Source organism: Poecile atricapillus, chromosome 20 (genome assembly GCF_030490865.1).
Source record: "Poecile atricapillus isolate bPoeAtr1 chromosome 20, bPoeAtr1.hap1, whole genome shotgun sequence".
NCBI classification, from domain to species: domain Eukaryota; kingdom Metazoa; phylum Chordata; class Aves; order Passeriformes; family Paridae; genus Poecile; species Poecile atricapillus.
Window position 1 is genome coordinate 6,762,879 of NC_081268.1, and position 24,108 is coordinate 6,786,986.

The 24,108-nt window shown below is 47.8% G+C and overlaps 1 protein-coding gene across 1 annotated transcript in view; it reads right to left on the reverse strand.

Moving 5' to 3' along the window:
• Nucleotides 1-24,108, reverse strand: part of LOC131586732 (collagen alpha-1(XXVII) chain-like) — a 138,013-nt gene that overhangs the window by 38,061 nt on the left and 75,844 nt on the right. The window contains exons 22-33 of the mRNA XM_058853891.1: nucleotides 23,895-23,939; nucleotides 23,195-23,248; nucleotides 22,023-22,067; nucleotides 16,385-16,438; nucleotides 13,189-13,242; nucleotides 12,390-12,443; nucleotides 9,241-9,294; nucleotides 3,105-3,158; nucleotides 2,708-2,752; nucleotides 2,531-2,575; nucleotides 2,264-2,317; nucleotides 1,487-1,540 (exon numbers count right to left, since the gene is read on the reverse strand). Coding sequence (XP_058709874.1) covers nucleotides 1,487-1,540; nucleotides 2,264-2,317; nucleotides 2,531-2,575; nucleotides 2,708-2,752; nucleotides 3,105-3,158; nucleotides 9,241-9,294; nucleotides 12,390-12,443; nucleotides 13,189-13,242; nucleotides 16,385-16,438; nucleotides 22,023-22,067; nucleotides 23,195-23,248; nucleotides 23,895-23,939 — 612 coding nt within the window. The remainder of the gene's footprint in view (nucleotides 1-1,486; nucleotides 1,541-2,263; nucleotides 2,318-2,530; nucleotides 2,576-2,707; nucleotides 2,753-3,104; nucleotides 3,159-9,240; nucleotides 9,295-12,389; nucleotides 12,444-13,188; nucleotides 13,243-16,384; nucleotides 16,439-22,022; nucleotides 22,068-23,194; nucleotides 23,249-23,894; nucleotides 23,940-24,108) is intronic.

The following is a 24,108-nucleotide window of genomic DNA, read 5'->3' on the forward strand; positions in this document are numbered from 1 at the left end:
CTCTGGTAGAGGAGTTTGGCATCCCCCAAAGAGCCAAAAGTGAGTGTTTGACCTGGGAAAAGATAGGAATTAAGATAGAAAGATGGAAGATGTGAGAATGACCTTGCAAACTGTTCTCACTCAGTCCAGCTCCAAGTGCAGCCCCTGATAGTGGGGTCACAGTCATTCACTATCTTTAGTACCAAGATCTGTTGGGAGCTTTAATCTTTGTACATTTGGTCCTACCTCTGGGAAGTGTGGGGAATGAGAGTCTGTAAAACAAGCCCAAAGATGGGACAGTAAAGCTTCTCTTTAAAGGATTTGAGTGGTTTATTTACTTATGATATTTGCATTCCAGACAACAATCTCCCTTCTCTTTACAGTTGGGAATAAAGGAAAAAAGAGCACATAGTCAAGGGAGCTACCCAGGGAATAAAGCCAGTTCCTGGCTTGCTGAACTGGATTCAAGCAGAGGAGGGAGCAGGGTGTGTGTTGGGTTTGTGAACAAATGGTCATGTCACGCAATGAGAAAATTCAAGCTCCAATGAAAGCAAAAATCCTGCTTTGGTTTCTCCAGAGGTGCCAGTGCAGAGAAAGGCTCCTGGAGGAGTTACAGATTTGAATGAAGGTCTGTACTTTCTTGGTTGGCAGCATCCAGAGTGGCTCAGTAGCTGCTTTCCAGCTCCCTAGTGTGGTTTACCATGCTGAGAGCTCGCTCCATCCAGTCCAGCAGCCATGAGAATGGAAACTTTCATGACTCACACACTTTGCATAGACTGCATTCAAAGCCACCTTCATGTCTGTGTTACAGCTCAGGACCTGCAGAAAGGAGCTGTGCAAGGGGCACTGGCACACGTGATAGAAAGAGCCAAGACTATATTATTTTAAGAGGACTGAAATGAAGCCAAAAGTGCAGAGGAGTTGGGGGAAACCATGGAGGCATCCCCTGCACTCCACTGGGGCACAGTTTGGCAGCTGCTGCTGGGTTTTGGTGTGTTTGTGTCACTGCTTCATGGCAACCACAGCCCAGCAGCACTGTCAGCAGCAAAGGCGTCTCTGAGCTTCCTGCAGTGGCTTCCTGCAGCAGTCTCTGCCCTGCCATGGCCATCTGGGTGGGCTGGCAAACCTGTGGTGTGTCAGCAACAGCACCAGGGAGAGGGAAAGACTGGTACTCAGTCTGATTTGTGCTTGTATTGGCTCCCTGACTCTGCACCCTGGTGCAAAAAGTTGGTCCCTGCCGTGGTCACCCTTGAAATGTATCTTCTGTTGAGAAGATGGGTCTGCACTTCCACCAGCTGGGTGTCTGTGGCCTGTGATGAAAAGGGTGCTTGCATTTCTGATTTTTACTGTTTGTTTTGGAAGCTGGCTTTCAGATTCAAGGGGAATCCTTCCTGCTCGTTCCACACTGCAAGGTGTGTGGAGGGATGTTCCCACATGTTTACTCCTCCCTCAGTCCTGCCACTCCTGATGGAAGGGGAAAACAAACAGGAACAAAGGTCAGACCTACCTTATGCCCCATTTCTCCCAAAGGCCCGGGTGGCCCCTGTGGTCCTTGGGGACCCTGCAAAATAGAGACACAAGGCTCTTTTCATACAGCTTCTTTCATCTCTGAGGGGCCATCACTTCCATGGTCTGTAGGATAAAACACCAGTTCCCTCCCACATCTCAGAGGAGCTCTCACTGTGCAAGATCTGGCTAGTGGGATGGAGAGACCAGCAGTGGGTGTGCAGAGTCACCTTAGCAGGCAAAGAGCTCAGAAGACCCTTCATCTTCCTGGGTCCCATCTAAAACAGCTGCAGTGGGTAATCTGAAAGTGTCTGGTTTACTCTCTCCCTTCACAGTCCAGCACTGCTGGCCCTCCTTGAGGTCTGTGTCTTTCCCCAGTGACTCCCCCAAAGCTGTGGGCTCAGTTCTGACACCATCAGCTTCCCTCCTCCTCCCCTTTCCACTTTACTACCCACACTCCAGCTCTTCTGTTACATCTGACCCTGTCCCAGACCCAGCCTTGCCCTTCTTTTCTACCTTCCCTTCCAAAACCCACCCCAGGCTGTATCCTACACTCTCCCTGGTAGATCCATGGCTCCCTTTTGCTTTCCAGGGGTCTGACCTTGTCTTTCCTTATGGCTCCTAGGACTCTAGCCAAGTCTTTCACATCTCTGACCACGCTGGAGTTGGCAAGGACAGAGAAGCTGGGAATGGGATAAGTGGTGGGGAAGAGACAGAAAGAAATGAAGTGTCTGTGTGCAAGGAAAGACAGATGGAGAGAGAGTGATAAGAGACTTGCCGGGTCTCCTGGAGCCCCTTTTGCTCCTGGAGGTCCAGAAGGTCCTTGGATACCCTAGAAAAATTAAAAACACCACGGTCAGCTTCAACCCAGCAGCAATCCTTCACATCTCTTGGCAGAAATGTGCACCTCAAAAATGCTCCAGTGAAAGGAGGGGATAGTTGGCCCTGTAGGTGTGAGATGTGGTCCAGATTCTTCCTCCTGGACCAGGACTCAAAACTTAAGGACCTGAGGTTATGAAAGGAAGTGGAAGGGGTGGACACTTACTGGGAAGCCACGTGCTCCAGTCTCCCCAGTCTCCCCCATCTTGCCCTGTGAAGACACAGTTACAGCAGTTGTCAGCTGGGGATGTGCTGACACACCTGTGCTGCTTTGTCCTGGAGGGCTCTGGGGACATGTGGGTGTCCCCAGGACTGGCAGCTCTGGCTCTCACAGAGGACATACCTGCAGCCCATCTGGGCCCACCCTGCCTGGCTCCCCTGGTCGGCCCTGCAAAACAAAGAGACAAAGACACGTCAGCAGGAGCACAAGCTGTTGGTGATGCTCTTCTGCCCCAGCCCATCTGCTCTTGCATTTTTGTGCCTCAAATTTCCCTTCCAGCTCCCTGCAGCTTTTGAGAGGCCAAACGCCCGGGATTGTGCGCCAAGGAACACCCCAGCCAGCTGGGGGTGTGGGCAAGGGCCCTGATACCAGTGCTGGGTAGATTTTACTCTGGCTGCAAGACAAACTCATCCCTGCTGGTTGATCCTTGTGGAGCAATTGAACATCCCTGTTCCTGGATGTGACCTTGATCCTGCCCAGAGCATTTCACAACACAGCTGAGAGCAGCCTTGGCACTCACCTTGACACCTCGCGACCCTGGCTCGCCTACGGGTCCATCAGGCCCTCTGGCACCCTAGAGGGAGGCAAAAGAGAGGCAAAAATAAGAACACAGAGGATATGGCTCACTGGAAAAATCCAGCTGTCACTTCAGCCTTGGCCACCAGGACAGTCCATGAGATCAATCCTGGCTAAGCCAACTTGTACCTGCTCGGGTTGAGCACAGCAGCTCAGAGCCCAGGACTAAAAAGATTCTTTCTCTGTTTTGTTGCTTCATTTCTCACCGTTACCAGCACACAGCACTTTTTATTCCTGTTAAACCAACTACCAAGCACTAACCCAAGCCAGAGGAGAAAAGCAGGCCAGGAACAGCCTTATTTTCTGACAATAGTTTTGCAATGCACAGGCAAACTTGCAGCTCCAGCCTTATTGACAACAAACATTTTCCTTCCTAGAAACCTTGCTTGTCCAACACCTTTGTCCTTAACCCTTGCCACACCCCACTGTCACATGGTTACAATGGTGGCATAGAGGTGCACAATCCCCACTGTACAGGACCTTCACACTGTCTTGGGTCCCAAACTCCTCCCAAAGAGAAAGGTGTATTTGCTGGCAGCTGAACTCCAAGGCCTCAGCTACAGCTACGTGATATTTGAAGATCTGGCTGCTGTTCAGGACCAGGCAGGTGCTTGTGGATGTGGATATGGAAGTGGGGAGGGTCTGGTGCCATGGCCAGCATCTGCTCCTGGGTGTGTGAGTGGGCAGTGGGCACAGGGACCTCGGGAGGTGTGTGGGACACACATCCTGCTGCAAATGAGCAGGTGTGAGTAGCTACAATTAAACAGCTCATGGTCCAGCTTGGGCATCACTGAGGAAGGGGGCACCCTCGTTCTTTTAGAGGGTTCCAAGTGAGGGCTCCTAGGAAAATGGTAAGGATATGATCAGAGAATCACAGAAAAAATGGTTTGGGTTGAAAGGGACTTTAAAGACCATCTATATTTCAAGCTTATTTCACGAAAGCCGAACACACAACCCTCTGCACCATTTGACCCCCAGAGACCAGTGCATCACACTGACAGAGAATAAAGAGCCACAGTGAAAGAAAATAAGAGTTAAAAAAGGCCATATGAAGAGACTCTGTTAACAGATGCCATGTTTGTAATCAGTTCATGAGCTCAGTTAGAACTCTTAGGCACTACTGCAATATAAATAATAAATAAAAACACAGAGCGGTGCTAGATTGTAGTGGTAAGAGGAATTCTGAGAGCTGGCCAATGCAGAAAGGGAAAACAGGAGCCAATGTGCTTAATCGGGATGCAAACCCAGTGCCAAAAGTAATAACGGGGCTAGGGAGCCAGTGTGTTAGAAAAGCAACTCCAGGATGACAGGCAAAGAGAGACACTCACAAAGAAAAGCAGTGTACAGCAGAAATGTATAGGAACCCCAGCCAAATTATTACAGCAGACAAACATTGTCAATATAAAATAATGCAAAAACTCCTACTGAGCTTGGCAAAGCCCTGTGCTGCTCAGAGGATCAGGGAGCGAATAACCAAGAGCCTGTATTGCACTGCCAGTATGGCACAGCTCTGCAGAGTGCTCAGCCTGGCCTCCAGGACAGACAGACAGACAAGACAGACAGACAGACAGACAGAGGGCTGTGCCCCAGATGCGATCCCCACAACCAAAGGGGTGTTTCACAGCTGGGCTGTGCTGCACAAATGTCACAGCACCTCTCACCAGCCCCACATCCCAAGTGCTGTGGCTCATGCTGGCCCCTAGATCAGAGAGAAGTAAAGACCAAAAGCTTTATTAAGCCATGTCCCTATAAACCTCAAAGCACAATGACAAAGACCAGAAGGTCACTTAAAAGCAGGGCTACTGACAGCTCGAGTCAGACAGCCCTGTTACTTGGGGTGGTGGAAGAGCAGGGCCTGGAGGCATTTTGGAGGCTGCCTGGGGTGACTGGGACATGCAGCAAATACCCAGATCTGCACTGGGAAGGGAGGAATGGGAGGCATGGGAATGATGCTGGGAAAACATCCTCAACAACCTAATGCTCATCCTCCCTGGAAAACAAACTGTTCCCCTTTCCTTTGAGCAGCCACTCGGATATTTTGTGCAACTACATCTTTGCTGTCTGAGATGATGTGGTGACCTGCTAGTGAAGCAGGGGAAGGATGTGCAGAGGGCAAGAATTCCTTTAGCTCAGGCCTGGAAGAAGGAACAGGGATCAGAAATAAGTGGGACATGGAAATTACAGTGATGATCTGGGTTAGAGTTGGGAAGTTGGGTAGGAAACTGGAATGAGCCCCTCCCCATCTTCTATAGCTTGTCCTGCCCTGTCCAGCCCCTTTGCCAGTTCAGGGGCTGCTCTGAGCCAGGTGGAGGCTGTCAGGTGCTCAGTGATGACTGTGGCTCTCACCAGGCTGGCTGGGGAAGTGTTTACAGCATCCTCACCTCTTCCAGCACAGCTCTGTCACCAGCATGGCAGGAAGTGCCAGGGCAATCTCACTTCACAGCAGTCACCTGCCTAATCCCATCACAACACATCTCATCTGCATCTGACCTGAAGAAGGAGAAAATAACTCTCTATCCTCAAATGTGTGTGGCAAGCTTCATCTTCTCCAGCCTCCTGGGCTGAAACCTGGGCTAAAGGCTTCCCCTAATCCACCCTGACAGGAAAAGCTACATGTAGTCAATTAGTTAAATTTTTAAATCTCTCTTTTACTGACAACACTGGTTAGAGATGAGTGAGTGAGGTCCTGGCAGCTTCCCAGGGAGTGTCCCAAAGCCAGGAGCCTCAAGGCTCCTCAAGATACCTTCCCCCTGCAGACTTGGCAGCCTGGCCTTGACAGCAGGGCTGAGCACAAGCCCTGGGCTCCCCTTGGACCCTCAGTGCCCTTTGGTCAGTGGAGGCCAGGCCAGCATTTCCCAGTGCTGAACAACACCAAGCAGCGCTATCAGATACCTCAGACTGAACACGGGGTGATGATGGTGCCTGGATGTGAACGGCTCACAAAGGCAGGGGAACTCAGCTCCAGGCTTTGCCACTGCAGGTGAGGCAATGGGGATATATCCTGCTGCTAAAGTGGACAATATTCCTGCAGAACTGTGTGCTCAACAGGGTGTTTCTGCAGAGCAGAGCTGCATTTCCTCCTGTTAAACACCTCCTCAGAGCTCAGAGACAGTGCCCAGCCTCTGAACTGCAGCATGAAGGAGCACTCAGTAGCTCCTCTCCAGAAACCCAAGGCTCCTTCCTTACCCAGTTATCCAAATATTGATATTTCACTATCACAGTCTGGCCAAACAACAAAGCAAGCAGATGCCTTGAGTGAAGCCAAAGGGAGACATCCCTGGCCATGGATCTGGAAGGAGCTTTTCCTCAAACACTTCTAAGGCTTTCTCAGTCAACTAGAAAGATCCCTGGAAGCAAAACAACACCCTCCACTTCTCCATGAACAACAACTCAGCTGGGCTTGGAAAGGCAAATATTTTCAGGTTTGTTTAGATAACACCACTTTACAAATCCCTGGCATTTACAAATTCCTGGAGTTGGTGATGCTGGAAATCATCAGGTCCACGTGGCAGAGGCAGCAATTCTTTCCCTCTGGCACGGAGCAGCAAAGGGCCTGGAGTGCAGGTGTGCTCCCCTTATCTTGGATTTACAGGCTTCACCTGGGCAGCAGCTGATGCAGGAGCTGGATGAATGAATGGCACAGTGGAAAAGAGAAATGTGCTTTGGGATTTGAAAAGCTCCTCTGTATCACCTGAGCCAAAACCCAGCAGAGAGAGGATAAAATTATAGAAATAATGACAAGCACCTTGGCCAGGAGAATAGGGCAAGGTAAGGCACTTTACAGCAGGATTTCAGCTTTATAATGTGAGTTACAAAATCATGGCTCTGGTTGATATTCAGCCTTTCATAGAGATTCCCAGTCTTTTTGATGACATTATCCTTACCACACATCCTCCTGCTGTGAGGAGCTGATTAACAGAAATGTGCTTTAGGATTTAAGTGACATGGGGCGAGGGGCTTGCTGGACCAACTGCCTCCAAATTTAAACCTTGATTTGGTTCAATAATTAGGTTTAAGCATGTACATTGCTGTCGCTAGCTGGATGTTAAGCACATATCCAGTAAGTGCTACACTGAGTACAGATGAAGGGAAATGAACCTGGGCTCACATGTCCAAGTTTCTTCTCCTTGGGGAAGAGGAGAAAGGAAATAACATTTGAGGAAGATTGCTCAGTATCAGTTTAGTGGAATAAACAAAGACTTGTGAAGGAACAATAGCTCTGTCAGGACTAAAAAGAAGGCTACAATTTTTTAAGAGCTTTTCTTTTTAAAATATACATATCTTGACAATATAAAACCTATCACAACATAAATGCAGACTCCAAAAAGTCTCCACTGTTCTTTACAATCAAAACCATATTTGCTACTTAAGTTTCCTTCAAAAGCAGAATAACTTTAATGAAGCATCTACAAACAGAGCTCATAGAATCCACAAACATCTGGCAGGGGCTGCATTCGTGTTTCCACTCTGAACTGAATTACATCCCTTCTGTAAGCTAGGATTGACAGAGGGTAATGTCTGAAATTACAATTGGGGGATCATTTCCCCATCCTGAGTGAAGCAAGAGCCGGAATCACAGGAGCAAGTAAGCAAACATAGGATACTATGTGCCTGGAATATCTTCTAAGAGTATGAAGAGAAGGAAAATGTGAATGAGAGAGATTCAAACCAGAAATCCTCCAGGCAGGAGACCTGCTGGTTCTTACAATACTGACTTCTCTACATCATATCCACTGAAATTTGTAGAATTTCACAGCAAAGCCCAGGTTCCTCCTTCCTGCTGGGGATCTCGGAGAGCACATCCCTCTGCCTCACAAATTCTGTATGGATTATATCACTGCAGTGCTCAAACAACACCAGCTCTCCAGCACAGCACAGAGCTGAGAGCAGGAGCACCAGCAGCAGATCCAGAGGCTCAGTTCTTGCTGGTAGAGCTTCAGGCAGAGTTTTACCCCGCTCCAATACTGAAAGTGGGAGTAGGTAAAATGTATAGTTTACTCCAGTGTATGTCCTTGAAAATGAAACATGGAAACAGATCCTTGGAGGGAGAAATGCAAAATATGTTGTTGTTGGGGCCTTCAGCAGAACTCATGTATGCTTGCTATTAATACTTTGTAAAGCAGCTGGACAAGGAAAAACAATCCAAGCAGGAATGCTCCTGCAATAAATATCCCGTTGGAGAAGAAAGATTGAAGAGCTCAGTGGGACGGGGGCTGGATGTCACAGGCAGGAAAACAAGCAGCTTTGGCAGGTCTAGAGGTCACTGTCCTGTCGGCTGTCACCCAAACTGGGTGGGGAGAGCCACACAAGAACTGACTCTGAGTGTCTGAGAGCTCTTTGTTGGGGGAAATGGGAACTGATAGCACTGCCAGTGGTGCCAGGCTGGGTGAGGGTGCCTGTGCTTACAGGGTGGCTCTGTTGAGGTATGTACACATAAAATCAGGGCTGGAAAAATCCTTAGAAAGGCAAAGGACATGCTTATAATTTGATCTACTGACAATGCAAAGCACACTTTCCTCACATGCCTGTGGAGCCCTGCCTGTGACAATCCTGTGGGACTGGAGGGGAACACATGGGTAGAACAGCCCAGCTCCATTTCTGTCAGCCTGGTCTCTTAATTCTATGTCATGACATACCCTTTCCTCCTTCATCTGCCTCTGGTTATATCACAACACTTCATATCCCAGCTATTTTTTCTCCTATAGCAATGAAGGCACCTTTTCTGGTTTTCTACCTGCACCCTTTCCCACAGCCCATCTATACCTTCAGGCAATTAAATCTTCATCATTCTCACCAGAAGCATCCATAAACTGTGTTTTGACATGGCAGCTAGTTGGAAAAGACAGGCTGGACCACTTCCATGATAACCTGTACTCTGGACACCGCTCTGCCCTCACACATCCTTTGCAGTCACTTCCCTGCTAAGATTTGTTTCAAGGACCTCACAGCCTTTATGTGCAGCAGAAATGTGGAGGTGCTGCCCAACTTCTACTCATCTTCACACCCCCAGACTAGACCTCCAGATTGTTTTTCCAATGTCTGGAAGAGGAGAGGGATGAAAGCTCATGGAGAGCGCTTACCCTGCGGCCTTTCATCCCTCGGACCCCTGGCGCACCACGGGCTCCTGCCGGACCCTGCAAGGGGAAAAAGGAAACAAAATGAGGAAGGCAGAAGCCTTGGTAAGACCCTAAATTCCTGTGTCATCTGCAGGGGCCTCAGATGCAGACCCTTGACCAGCAGATTGATTCATTAAACACTTGCTAAAAACATCACCATTTTAACTTGACTATAAATGGTGGTTTTTTTTTTTTTAAAGTCATGGATTGTCTTTGGATTGTGAACATTTAGGCCAAAGATCCTGGCTGAGGTTTGTATGCTTAATGACCTGCAGCCTGTTATCTGTGTCAGTGGTGTGATGTGAAGAGAAGTTGAACATCCAGAATCCTCTGAATCTATTAAAAGCAGCTGTTGCTCAGCATCTGTTCAAAAATAATAATAATCAGGATCTGGTTTTTAGATGTCCAAATACAAAATCAGACACCTCATCTTTGGTATCCAAGTTTGATCTTTTCAGCTAAATACTATCTTAAAATAACTGTTGCCCTGTTAATGCTGCATAAATATTGATACTGGCAGACAGATATTAATTTAATGTGAACTGTTGGTGTTGTGGATGATCCTGTTCTTTAAATTACAGAAAGACTTCAGGTTTTCTTTTAATCTGGATTTGTACACACATGATTCATTAATGTGCATACAGAAAATGCAGAAAACCAGGTTTTTTCCCTGCTAAAATATTTATCAGAGTAGAAAAAAAGGGATGTATTTATTTAACATGATGTAGTTCTGTATCACAGCTTTTAAACCTGATATTTAAAGTTAGTGCCTTTCTGCTGTCAGAAGAGAAAACCTCAAAATGACACATTCACTCCTTGCTCTCTCAAACATCCCACATCAAATTTGGCTGTTTACATATTAATAGCTTTTACCAACTGTCAGCCCTGCAAACTCCACCATGGATCAGAGGAGAATTGGACTGTGATCTTCCTACTGCTCCTACAGCTGCCATTTATGAAGATTTTGCTTTTGTGCATGGCATGTAAGTTCAGGATACAAATGCTGAGCTGTTCTCAGTATGGAGAAGTCAGCTGACTGTAACTGCATTTGTGATCACAGCACATCTCAGTTTTGGTAGTGAGGATAGCAATGACTGGCACAGGCAGTGGATGTGTCAGATGCCTGTTTTATAGAGATTTTGATGATAACCATGGACTGAAATGAAGTCCTTAGTTGGAATTTGGAATCCCTGGAAGTCTCAGCCTGTCCCAGATAGCTTATGGAAACACAAGGACAGAAACATTCATGATGGCAAATATTGAGGGAACAGCTAGATACCCTGCTGGAATTTCAATGAACTGTTTAGGAGAAGATACATGGCCTTTAATATTCCTATATATACACATTATTTTCAAAACTGTATATTAACAGAAAAGATGCAGCATAATGGTAAGAAGAGGAAAAAGGAATTCACATGCCTCAGAAAGCTGAAACCAAGGGCAAAGTTTCCTACCATTGACTTTGCTTCCCACTTCCAGTCATCCTTTGTTGAATTAATCAGCCATCACTGCTAAGGCTCATTCAAAGATTTTAACAGTTTAGGACAAACAACAGTTGCATGCCTCAGGTCTGGCTTGAAAGGCAAATAAGGAATGTTTGGTGGAAAAACAGCTGGAGTTAATGAGTGGGGATTTGATATTAGGAGATTATTTGATTTACTGGCTCTGTGGGGAAGTTTGGCTTATTGAATTACGACTTTTTAAAATGCAGTTGTGGAGCAAACATTTTGCTTGGACGAATTTGTTATTTGCCTGCAGGAGAAGAGGGAACTGAAGGAAGCGGAAGGACCCAGGGACCGGCTCAGCTCCCAGAGCCTTGCTGAGAGGTTTTGGTATCTCCACCTGGATCTGATGCCTCAGCTCATGCTATTGTTATGGCCCAGTGAAGACAGACAAAATTTGGCTTTGATTGAAGGTACATTTAGTGGTGCAGGGATGGTGCTCAGGGCTGGAGCTCTCTGTCACAGAAACTGCCTTGGCCATGGGTGCTCACAGGCCCGGAGCAGGAGGGAGCCCACTGCTCCAGCTGTCCCCAACTCAGGGAGCAGCTAACATGATGGAAGTTGCTAAAAATTCATCTACAGATATCCAGCTGCCCCCCTTGGCTTCTGTCAACAGCAAGTGCTGCCATGAGGGGTCACAGAGCAGCTCAGGGCTGGGGGCTGTGGGTGGCATCATGCTGCTTTTACTGTAAGGACCTGGCTGGTGCCACGTTGCTGCTCTCCAGGCAGAGATGGGTCACCATGAGTGCTGCTTCACCTCAGATTTCCTCTTTTCCTCACCTCCACTCACTGCACAGTCTGTGCCCAGCCAGCAGCTGCCTGCAGCCAGTGCACCCAGAGCATCCTTGAGCTCCTGGCAGTGGCAGAGTTGACCCTGGTTTGGAGGCCACACCTTTGGCACTTCCCAGGCATTTCACTGCTGTGCTCTTCCTCTCAATTACCAGCACTGTGGGAATTCACACACTGAGCAAAATCCATTCCCTGCACCCACCCAGGGCTGCCTTTTTGTTGGCTCCAGCAACACTTGTGCTGCTGGGAGAGCCCAAACTACATCTAAAGAACATCTGTGGGAAACTGGAGCCAGGCTAAAATCTGCCTCCATGGCAATTGCATGCTCCAGCCACAGCTGCAGTGTGCCAGATGAGCCTGTCCAGATGGAGGGACTGTCTGGGGGAGCTGCTCTGCTGCTCCTCTCATGCCAGCAGGGCTTTGACCACGCAAGACAGTCACACTGCATGACGTGGTCACTGTGATAAATGTGATAAATGTGATAAATGACTGTGATGCATCACTGTATCACGTGGTGTGATCACCACACTGCCAACCATTCCCAGCCCACAACAATTTTGAACTAGGGAGCTTGTGTCCTGCTAAAAGATTGAGGCTGGATGGCGACTTCTGCATCCCTCCTTAGGGAAATGGGCTACAGCTTTTTGAATTAAGCACTGTTCTTTTCCTGTGTCTCTTTCCATGTTGCTCCCACCCATGTCCCATCCCTTTCCCCATATCTCTTGTTCATATCAAACTCAAATAAACTGGAATATATTTGCTTGACTTAGCCCATGAATGCCCAGGGTGTGGTATTACAAGGTGATGATAGCCTTTACTTACTGTTGGTCCAGGGATCCCAGGAAAACCCACTCCTCCTGGCATCCCAGGGTGCCCCTAAAAGGGAAGGAAGAAGAACATGCCTGCTGTGAATATCCACAAACTGCACAGACCTTCTTCCTCCAAGTGGGAAGACAGGGAAAATGGCATTGTTGGTTGCTTGCAAGGTCAGGCAGATCTGATGTTTTCAGGGTAAAATTCTGCTCAGGGGCAGAAGGAAATGGCCAGGCTGTCACTACCCCAGCTCCAACCCGGCCAGCAACATCAGCAGCAAGATTTTCTGAACAGCATAGAAGAGAATGGGCTGAAGTAATATGAAAATATATCTTTGGGTCTTGTACTATGGTAGACAGGAAACGAGTGTCAGAGCAAGACAAGATCCAGCTGAGGTCCCCACTGTTAAATTCCTAAATGTAGATCCCTGAAAGGCAGCGCACAGCAAGGCACAGTGACTGTGCTGCCCAAGCACCCTGCACTTCCAGCTGCTCTGGGCAGCTTGGACAGATCCTTGTTGGTGGGCACTGTGTGTTCCAGAGCCAGGATGCTTGGGAACAGGCAGTCCTTCAGCTGATGGAGCCACAGAACACACCTCAAAACTGAAGGAGAAACTGCTGGACTCAACTTCTGGGGACAGGCTACACCTCAGTATCCACCCAGTCAAATGCCCATTCCCATCCCCACAGACATGGGAAGAAATTGCAGCTGTTGCCATGAAACTGAAAGACCAGGAGAAGCTGCACCCTTGGCTAGGACAGTGACAGAGGCAGCAGCAAGAGTGAGAGAATGCAGACTTACTCCTTACCATCGACCCCTTGACTCCTGGAGGGCCTGGGGGTCCCACTGAGCCACGGTCACCCTGGAGAGAGACAGGTGCATAGGGAAGAGTGATCCAGAGCAATGAAACAACTAAAAAAAATCACCAATTCATGTCTATGCCGTCAGCTTTCTACCAGAAATGCTTCCAGTATTACTCTCTTTCCATCCCTCTCATCAGAGTAGGGAAGGATTGCAGGAATTAACTAATCCTCCACATCCCAAGAGAGGGGACTTTACTCTTGCCACCAAAACCACCAAGGTGTGAAGGAAACAGGCACATCACCCTCAATTCCAAACAGTGCTAGGACTGAACCCAAGGAAATCTCCAGCCCTTCCCACACAAGGCACGACATGCCTGTTCTGCAGTATCACAATCCCTACGTGTGCTGGCAATTTCAGAGCCACGCATTTAGAGGCCCTGCTGAGAGCACGGAATCAAGGTGGAAGAAACCAGAGGTGCTGCCTGGTGCTTTCAGAGGAAACTGTGGGTGTTTTGGGGGAACTGCCTGTCCTGTGGCTCATGCTGAGACCACAGTGCCAGCAACAATGACCTGGAGGTATGATTTATGAGGGGCTTGGAGCTGGATGACTCCTCAGCCCACCTTAAAGGTAGAATTCCTTCTAAAACAAGTGGTTGAAAAGCTTTATGTACTAAAACATTGCTTATTCACCACAAAAGTCTTCTTTATCCCCTCATGCAGACCATCTCACTTGCCATGAATACATCTTTGACCCAAAGGCAGAAGACAAAATGGTTAAGCCCCGAGGAGCACCACCACAACCTGTTGATGTGAGGGTGACATGAAGGTGTGGCTTTAGTAATGGGACACATCTCCTTTGGGACACATCTCCTTTAGGACACATCTCCTTTGGGACACATCTCCTTTGGGACACATCTCCTTTAGGACACATCTCCTTTGGGACACAGCTCCTTTGGGACACATCTCCTTTAGGACACATCTCCTTTGGGACACATCTCCTTTGGGACACATCTCCTTTGGGACACATCTCCTTTGGGACACATCTCCTTTGGGACACAGCTCCTTTGGGACACATCTCCTTTGGGACACATCTCCTTTGGGACACAGCTCCTTTGGGACACATCTCCTTTGGGACACAACTCCTTTGGGATACATCTCCTTTGGGACACAGTTCCTTTAGGACACATCTCCTTTAGGACACAGCTACTTTGGGACACATCTCCTTTAGGACACATCTCCTTTGGGACACATCTCCTTTGGGAGATGGTGGCAATTCCCACACAATTGTCTGTAGTCTCCCTCTGGCCCCAGGGGTGCACTGGGAATTAGGTGTGTTAGGTTTGTATGCTCAGGGGGATGAGGAAGGAGGATTTAGCAATTGCTGCCAATTAGTTTACACCCAAAATCTGTCCTACCTTCCAACAGCAAAAAGCGTAAGGGGAAATTCCTTCTGGGCTCTAAGGAGCTTATTAAAAACAAACCCCAGAGTTTGTGTTGTCACCAGTTGGCCCTTGTAAACCAATGTACGGATTCTTTTCTCCCTGAATGGATGGATTTTATTAAGTGTGTATTAACTGTATTGTTCTCTTTGATAATCTTTGGATTCTACTGGCTTCAGTCTTAAGTTTTGCAGCTCTCAGGATGGAGATTGCTGACTCAGCTATGTCTAATGGAAGCATATTTCCCACTTCATTTAGCTCACAAGAGCGTAGTAAGCTGTAGGATACTATGCCAACTGGAGGCCTGGTTGAGGTTTTGATTTGATGATAGCTATTTCTGTCATCCCTAAGTTTGTCCTGGTAGAGAAGCCTGATGGAAATCCCAGCTGTGCTGAGGATCTCCAAGGGCAGATTTTCAAAGGACAGCCCGGGTTTGCCTTGACACTGATGTAACATCACATTACAGAGCTGATCTGGAAGCTGAGGATACCTCAAGTGGTCAAGGCTTTGGCACAGAAGGCACAGGGGCAGATGTGAACTTAATGGAATAGAGAAAAAGATCTTCCCATGTCTCCTGCATGGCAAATGCCTTATTCTTCATTCAATTCAGGGCTGCAGCTGCCAATGAGACAGCTCACTCAGGCACCAATTTTCTGTGTAACCACCCTGGACACATCACAGACTCTTTATTCCTCTGTTTTCCTTCTCTAAAATGCAGCCCACATCATGTCATTCCTTTTAGTTCTTTAGGGCCTTGACAGCTTGGACTGAGATTGGTTCTGCTACTGCCCCACTGGGGCCCACAGGATGGAAAGGCTGCTGTGGACAGACGATAAAATGGATCTGCAGCAAACACAGTATAACTGTCACAGAGTCTTTACATCATTACCCACAGGACAGGGCTTGAGGCAATAAAAGTGAGAAAGAGAGCACTGATGTATGGAATGCATCGTTTTATGCTCTTCACTATCTTTATGGCTGCACTGTGAATAATTAAACCACCAATGAAAACCAGCAGCGTGCGAGCGAGATACAATGAGTGACACAGATGATTTGTCTTTGGGAGCTGCCTCTGAATAAAAGTTTACACTCTAATAGAAAACAAATTAACGTCCTTTTACATTTTTATGTGAAATAAAGCCCTTTTTATTCCCCTGGAAGAGGTTTGTGTCTGTATTGTACACAAGAGGGCACCAGCCCTGAGTGTGCCCAAAGCAACCAGGGGCAGTCAGATGGGAAGGTCCTCACCAGATAAGAAGGGAAATATTTGGATGAGCCTTTGCTCAGATGGGTGACTGCACTCTTGTGCACCTGAGAAATTTCTGAGACCTCCTGTTCAATGCAGGCTCAGCCCTGGTCCAGCATGACCCCCCCTGGCAACCAGAGCACACCTCTACAGAAATCTGTAACCTCAATCCCATGGACTCCTCCCATGACCAGCAACACAGGGCTGATGGATCCCTCATTCCCATAAAAAACAGAGCTGACTGTTAAATACAAACTGCCTGGCACATTATGAATGAGGAAAGTTAATTTTTCAAAGAATATTTGACAGCATCTCCCTGGAGGGCAGCACATGTTAATTCCTGAATAAGAAATGGATGATTTTGGCCTGGTCCTAGTCTAGCTCAGACACCCTGGACGTGCTTCATTCCCAGCTGGGTGTTGCACTCACATGTCAACTTAAATCTCCACAACCCTTCTCCCGCCTCAGCCTCCCCATCCTGCAAAAATTACAACCACCATTTCATCGCAATCCTACCTTTTCTCCTGCTATTCCAGGCTCCCCCACCGGACCAATGAAACCCATTAGACCCTGAGGAAAGAGGAGAGCACAACTAATTTTCAGTTTTCATTTGCTGAGAAAGTAAACAGTTCCTTTGGTCCACCTTGCTGGTTGCAATAGCACAGCATCCCTCGTATAATGCTCAGTAATTCCTACTGGCTACCAGAGCGGACGGAGTTGCTCCCGGCCATGGGAATGTCTAACTCCACAGCTGGTTCTGCTTTAGGAGCCAGCTGGAACAGCAGCACGAGGATCTGCAAGAACCACAACACACAGCAGAGTGGATGAGTGGAGGAAGAGAGGCCGAGTCCACAGTGTGGCTTTGTTCTGTGAGCTTTTCCCCAAACAGCTTCCCCAGGAGATCTGCAGCAGGAGCTCCTGGGTTGCACAGAAACAGACTTACCATCATTTTAGTGGCTGGACTGGGTAAGCTTCCTCTGGGTTAATCCAAGCTGCCTCAGCCCTTTGTGCAGACTAATTTTGCCCTGGATAGTGTCATGCTGGTGGGATGCCAGGAGGAAATAAAGGTTCCTGCAGCCAGAGAGGCCAGCAGGGCAGTGGATCTTGCACACTACTCAGAAACCATCTTGGAACAAACCTCCAGTCTAAGCTCAGGGTTTAACAACGTTTGGGATAACGAAGAGGCAAACAGAACTGCTTCTAATTAGGAAGATGGAAACAGATGCAATCTCAAGCAAAGATGCCTGAGAATTAAGATACAGCAACCTCCCTACAGCTCCAGTGGTTTCTGGCTCTGGAGATGCAAGGGACCATCCCCTCAGCCACTGCCAGTGCTCGGTCTCCTCTGTGCCATGATGGAAACACCCATTAGCCATGGGATGACAGCTACAAAAAGAGAAGCTCCACTGTCCTGCAGGGTGTCACCAGCCTTTCTGAAATGTTCTTTGTTTTGAAATGGCCTTTGTGTCTGAAGCTGAGGCAGTCCTGGAGCACAAGAGTGTCATCGTGGCCAGGCTGCCCGGACCAGACACCCCGGAGACAGAGCTGGACTCGGCACAGATTGCCCAGTGCAGGAATCAATGGGAGAGCAGAAAACTCTGCAACATCTGCCTATGCAAGGTTGCCACTGGGTGGCATTGCTGAAGGCTGCTGATCAATTGTCCTCTCAAGTAGACACAAGTGCAGGTACACAACTGCATCCAGTTTCCAAATTCTTCCAACAGCCCAAGGCCATGAAGAAGGCAAATGTTATAGCAGAGAATGCAAAGCAATGAGATGCATCAGGGAAATGCACTGCTAGGCAAAAATAGACAATAAAGCAAGAAAGTACATCTCTTGTTCATTTCCAATTTCTTGGAAAACCATAGAACTCTTTCTCTTTCTCCTGTGAATATGCTCTTTAAGAAATTTCTGGTTCCTTAGGCCAGTCCCTGAAGAAGAGGGATCCCTGCTCTGCAGCAAGTGTTGATCCCATTCAGAACAAAACTGTTTCAAAATGCCTTCCAAGGGGTGCTGCATATCCAAGCTCAGGCTTGAAGGTCAATCTTCAGACCCACCGTCCATGGCAGCATCAGCTTCCACCCTCAAAAGCCTCTCAGGAATCCAGGTCCTGAAGCCAGGTGTACTGGTGGTGCTTCCCAGAGGGATTTGCAGGGATCTGAGCACACCAAGAGCCCTCAGTGCCCCCCTGAGACCCCCTCAGATGTGCTGCTTGTTTTGGCAGCTTGTGCAGAAACCTGCTGGAACACCAACACTGGTCCTGCTGCACACATCAACTTTGGGATGGAAGGGGAGCACAGCCAACATTTCAGCCCAAACCCAGGGAAAATTCTGTCTGTGCTGGTGCATTGTGGTACAGCACAGGGGAAGATGTCACTGCTCCCCACGTGAGAGGACAGTCCCTTGGTGTGAACGTGAGATGCAGAGCAGGGACCTTGTAGCTTCCAGCACAGTAGCTCTGCAGTGTTTGCAGCCAGCACTGTCTGCTCTGGGCTAAATTAACCAACATTGCTGTGTCTGCAAGCAGACACAAACCGAGATAGATATGTCTACGCCAAGTAAATCTCAGTAAATTATCAGGAGTATAAGAAAAAACATGGGGAGATTGGGTAATGATGTTCTTCACTGGCCAAAATAGGATAGACACTAAAGGCAAGGAGATTTAGGTTTTAAGGCAGAAAGATTTAGGTTTTAAGAACCAGAAGAGCTGCCAGTGGCAAATATTTAATCAAAGCAGACATGAATGGTGGTCATTACACTGAAATGGCTGTGGCACAACATATTTTTCTCAGGTTCCCAGGGTTGAAAAGAGGGCCTGCATCAAACACGGCTCCGGGCAGTGTGTGTAATGATGCACGTGAAGTCCCAGCAGCGCTGGCTGCCCGGATAAAGGCCCACACTATAGAGGAAAGAATGTAAAACATTTATATTAGACGGGAGTTCAGCATGTCGCTCATGATTCAGTCTGCTGTATTCCCCAGCCAAGGCCATGGCGGAAAAGGGATGGAGATTGTTAAAAAGTTGCTGGGGGCTTGGGGGGGGGTGGGGGGAAGGAAAGGAGGGGGGACTGGTGGGTTGTAATTCCTAACTCCTGTCTCGCTTTCCCCATTTATTGTCCAGCCCTGTCATAATTAAGCCCCCCCTCTTGGCTCCATCAACGGAGAGCAAGTCAGCAATGAAGCCTTGCATAAATCATAGCCCATTTGAGAGAAACAAGCGGCCGGCGAGCCCAGCGTGAGCAGGGTCTCCCAGGGACGGGACCGCTAGTCGCTCCCAGCGGGAACCGATCACGGCCTTTCTGTTTTACTGGTTCGCTAGAACTCAAAACAAAACAAACCAGGGACAAAGGATGGGAGGGAGTAAATGTACAATCCTCCCATTCAGATGAAAGAAAGGGAAAGTAAAACAGTAAATATCACAGTTTAAAGGAGGACGCTCTGACCCGCAAAGAACAGCCATGTGGTTTAACCCCCAGTGCGCCAGGCTCAGCCCTGCCCTGCGCCCGTGTTGGGCTCCCAACACAGTGTCATATCAAAGAGGCTGTGGACACCACGGTGCCTGAAAATCCCTGATGGAGATGTCTGGAGGTCAGAGATGCCCTGGAGGAGAAGGTAAATGGGTTGGAAAGGAGCAGCGTTAACTTGTGGGAAACACCAGTGCAGTTCCCTGCTCCATCCTTGGTGACCCTCTTGACCTTGGACAAGACAATCAGGACCTCCCCACCTGCAAACCTGACATTACAGACCCTCTCCTCTGGAAGGAGAAAGACACAAAGGAGATGGTGCTGGTGTCCTTTGACAAATTATCTCAGAATGCTGATATTGAGACAACATACTTTGACCTTAAAGGACAAGAGACCTTCAAGGGGCCTTGGCTGTCCTTCCCAGCACGGAGGGAAGGGTCTGTGGCTGACCCTGACACAGCTCCATGAGTGAGCAGGGCTGTCACTTCTTGTACAGGGGAAGGGACTCAAACAGCTGCTCCTGCTATGGCAGGACCTCCCCAGTCCCATTAAGGACATAAATCAATTGAAGCCTCTTTCAGCTGGCACAACTCTTCACTGGGATTTTCTAGTGCTAAGCAGGGGCTCCCTGGGATGGCAGAACCTTCCTGTTGCTTCTCCCACAGGGCTCTCTGACCTTCAGCATGGACATTTTGGTGACATTCTCCGGCTGTGCATTCCCAGCTCTGGGACAGGAAGGTTGGTGGCTTCCCTGGCCTGAGGCCCCCTATTCCTCTTTGTATCCTTCTGACTCCATTTGCAGGCAAGGAAGGGTTAACCCACACATTTCCAGGGTACTGGGGCACCCTGCAGCTGGAATCCTTCCAGCACATGGAGACAACAAGCATCTCATGAATGATCTTCCCCAGTCTGTGTCCTTGCAATGGAAAAACAACGCATCAGGGACTGCCCTGTGGCTTAAAACCTCATTTTTCAATGAGAGCTCAAGTATCACTGGAAACCCACAGAAACTCACGTTTTCCTAAACAGATGTCCCTAAGAAAGGGAAGAAATCTCCAGTGAGATGAATGGCTGATCTCTTCTCGTGCTGTTATGCTGAGATTTTCTCCTCTGAGAGAACCCATTTGTGGGGCAGAGCAGCAGGATTGAGAAGTGTGACCACCCTTACTGTGGAATAGAAAACATCAAGGTCTCCATAAGAGAAAACAGGGTGAGGTGATGGTGTCTTCAGTGGCAAGGGCCTGAGCCCATCCTCTCAGGGCCCTGCAAAAAACCAACCTGGCCCAAACAGCAGCTGCTGAAGTTTAAGTGGAGGGAGGAAGGAAACCCCAACGGTCCAGCATCGTTCAGTGGAGGTGTGATGGGAGAGGAGGTTATTTCTCGTTAGTCTGGTGAAACATTTTTGTTCTAATGACTTGACTGGCTCAGAAATGGAAATTTTCTGCGTGATATTTCTAGAGAGAGACTAATTGACTAAGAATAACACAGGCAGCTTTCCTACCACTGTGCTGGTTTCAGTGTCAGCAGAGGCCAGCTGTGTTTTCTTTTCGATGAGCAGTGCCTACAGTTCTCATCCAAGGTCAGTCCTGAGGGAAGTTAAAGAATAATAATCCTAATGATGCATTGCCCTTCAAGGACAATGTCTGGTTAAGGATCTCAAAGCACTTCTGAATATTCATTTTTAACAGTATCCACAGGTGCCACTTTAGAACAGGAGGCACTGGGCTAAGCTCTGCTCAGGGCTGTCTCACACCTTCCACAGGAGGGGAAGCTGAGGCACAAAGCACTGGAAAGTATTGCCTGAGATCATGCAGAGCCTGATAAAGCTGCAAGTAAAACTCAGATGTGACGAATAGCTTTGCTCCTTTGCTCTTCATGGAGCAAATTAACAACCATAACACAGAAATGGCTCTAATTTCCAAACAGAAGTAACCACCTTTGATAGATAGTGAGGCTGGTATCAGACTGCTGGTACTGAAAAGGATCACCTTGACTTTTTTGGACTTGTTTGGTCAGAAACCCTTGGTGGAAGTGACCCCTGGCTGTTGCACACAGGGTAAAGAAGAGCCAGAGAGGCTGACAAGCTAAACCAAAGCAGACCAAGCATGCTGACCCCAGCAGGGAAAGTGTTGGGAAGGACAGCAGTGGTGAGAAGCAACACCCACAGCACCAGGGCCAGCTGCCACAGCCTGCTCAGTGTGGTGGTGCAGGAACACACAGAGTACATTGGAGGGCCTGTGGTTTCACTTTCAGGGTTGTTGGTGGACAAGTTTGTTGGTTTCAATGACAGAGATGTGGGAACAATTGCTGCTTTCTCCTTGATGCCTGTGGTTCCCCCAAAGCCTACAGGGATAATGCATGTCCTGGGTTATGCCAGCAGAATGTTCTCTGTGGAATTACAATGAAATGCAGCTCAGTGTTTCTCTTCCCCAGCATTTGGTTTCTTCAGCTGCTATCTCCTCTACTCCCCAGAAAATTTAGGGGAAGCAAAAGCAACATAGCACCCAAAGCAGAGAATCCTGTCCTTAAAAACCACATTGGTAAAGCCTGGAACCTGGAGCACCAGGGCCGTGGGCAGCTTTGAGGTGGCCAGAACTCCTTGGACACTGCTCTCTGCCTGCACTCTGGGCACCCAGGACGTGTTGTACAGAGGAGATCACATCAAGGGGACAAGGAAAATAAGGAATTTACCTGCTCACCAACTTTCCCTGGTCGGCCACGGTTTCCTGGCTCACCCTGCAGGACAAGGAGACAAAGGCACAAGGGTTACTTGGCACTGCCAGCCAGGCCCTGAGCACAACGTGGCTCTTTGTACACCCATTATTTGGGCTGCAAAGTGTGAATCGGGGAAAATCTGTGAGAAATAACATCTTACAAAACCAATTGTGACTTGGAGGATAATCCAAAGTAGGAAACACTATTGACACAAACATGGAGCAAACACTTGCAGTTCTGGAGCGAAACGCCCCAAAAGCTGGTCCTGCTGTAGTAAAATATCCTTCAGAGAACCACATTGAAACATAAGATATCTACTGCCCCGTGTCACAGATCCAGCCCAGTCCTGGTGACTTTATCCCAAAGTTTTACAAAGCATAAGAAGAAAAGAAAACCCAACTATTCCCAGGCAATGCTCAGAGAGGCTCACGTTACTGTCACATGGAGCACCCACAGGAAAACCACAGTGAGAACTTACATGAGATAAATCCCAGTGCAGGAAGGAGATCAGAACATGAAAACGATGAGGGGTGAAGGAGAAAGCAGAAGGAGAAGGGTTTCAAAGCCACCAGGGATAAGGGCAGCTGTGGCAGTGTGTGGAGGCAGTCGGAGTGCCCCTGGATGGGCCATCACAGGCTCACCAGTGTCTCCAGGACAGCAGCTGTATTTTCTCAGTAGGCAGATACTCCAGATATGCTGCCAGACCATATTTTTGCTATTTACTGTTTGAAGAGGTTGTTTTTGTTGGGTTTTCTCTTTCCTTTCGAGTGTGGGTTTGTGGAGTGCATTGCCCTGGGATGGCTCCTGCTGATAATTAGGCAGCAAAGATAGGAATGATGTGCATTGTTTTAGAACAAAACCATGGAAAAGTGATGGAAAATGAGATGATGATGGAGGGAGAAGTTGGTTAATATCAAAAGAGGAACACATTTGTTTATAATGGCTTAAGAAATGCACCATCATTCTTTTTGAAGAAAGAAACAGAAGCTAAGACCCCAAAATTCTGAGAAAAAGAGGGACCCTCAGTTCTCTTGTTCTCTCTGGAATGAATACTTGGGAGAGTGGTAAAGGTGAGGAAAGATATTTCCCTCTTCCTTTCTTCCCTTCTACCCAGTGCTTCCCTGATCAGGAACAAGCTCTTTTCTTACCTTTGGACCGTTGGGACCAGGTGTTCCTGGAAATCCCTTCCGACCAGATCGACCCTGAAATACATGGAAAAACCATAAACATCAAAAGCTTGCAGCTGCTGTGGTCACAGGTGCAGCTTACATGCTTATAAAATAAAAGATAAAGATATAACATTCATTTTCTGATCTATCTGTTACCAATTTTGGGATATTTTACTATCCTGAGGTGACAATTCTGCAGAAACCCATTGCAAAATCCTGAGCTGGCAAGCTCACAGATATGACAATATTCTTTTTGCTTCTTCTAACTGTGTTTCTGTGATAGATCACAAAGGGCAAAAGGACTCTCTCTGACTGCCCAGTCTTTTTTCTTTCTTTTTCCTCTACTCATTGAAAAATACTATAAATCAAGGAAGAAACACAAGGGCTGGTTATGGAGATGGTTTCCAATCAAAGCCATTTATCTTGAGGATGAACTGTTTAAACATTAGAGAGTTTTTCAAGGTTTGAGACTTTAGGCAAGTCATAAACTCAACACCCGGTGGAAGACACTTCCTGGACTTTCAGCCATCCTGGATCAAGCAATCAATCAAGCCCTGGACAAGACAATTATTCATAGCAGGGCAGATTAACTTCCCAAACCAGGAGGGTTGAAGCTTTATGAGAAATTAATTACAATTCCATTGCAAGGTCATCAGAGCTGGTAATAACTGAAACCTACCTCTGGACCAGGGACTCCTGGTGGTCCTAAGGGTCCTTCATCTCCCTGAGGTGAAAAGAAATTAAAATAAAAGGTGAAGTAGTGACAAAATTTGGACTCACCACGTAGCAGGAATGAAACGCCTGCAGTGTGACCAGCAGTTAAACACAGGCTGTGTGCTCAGCTGTCACATTTGAACAGCTGAGCCCTTCTCTATCTTAAAACAGCCTCTGAG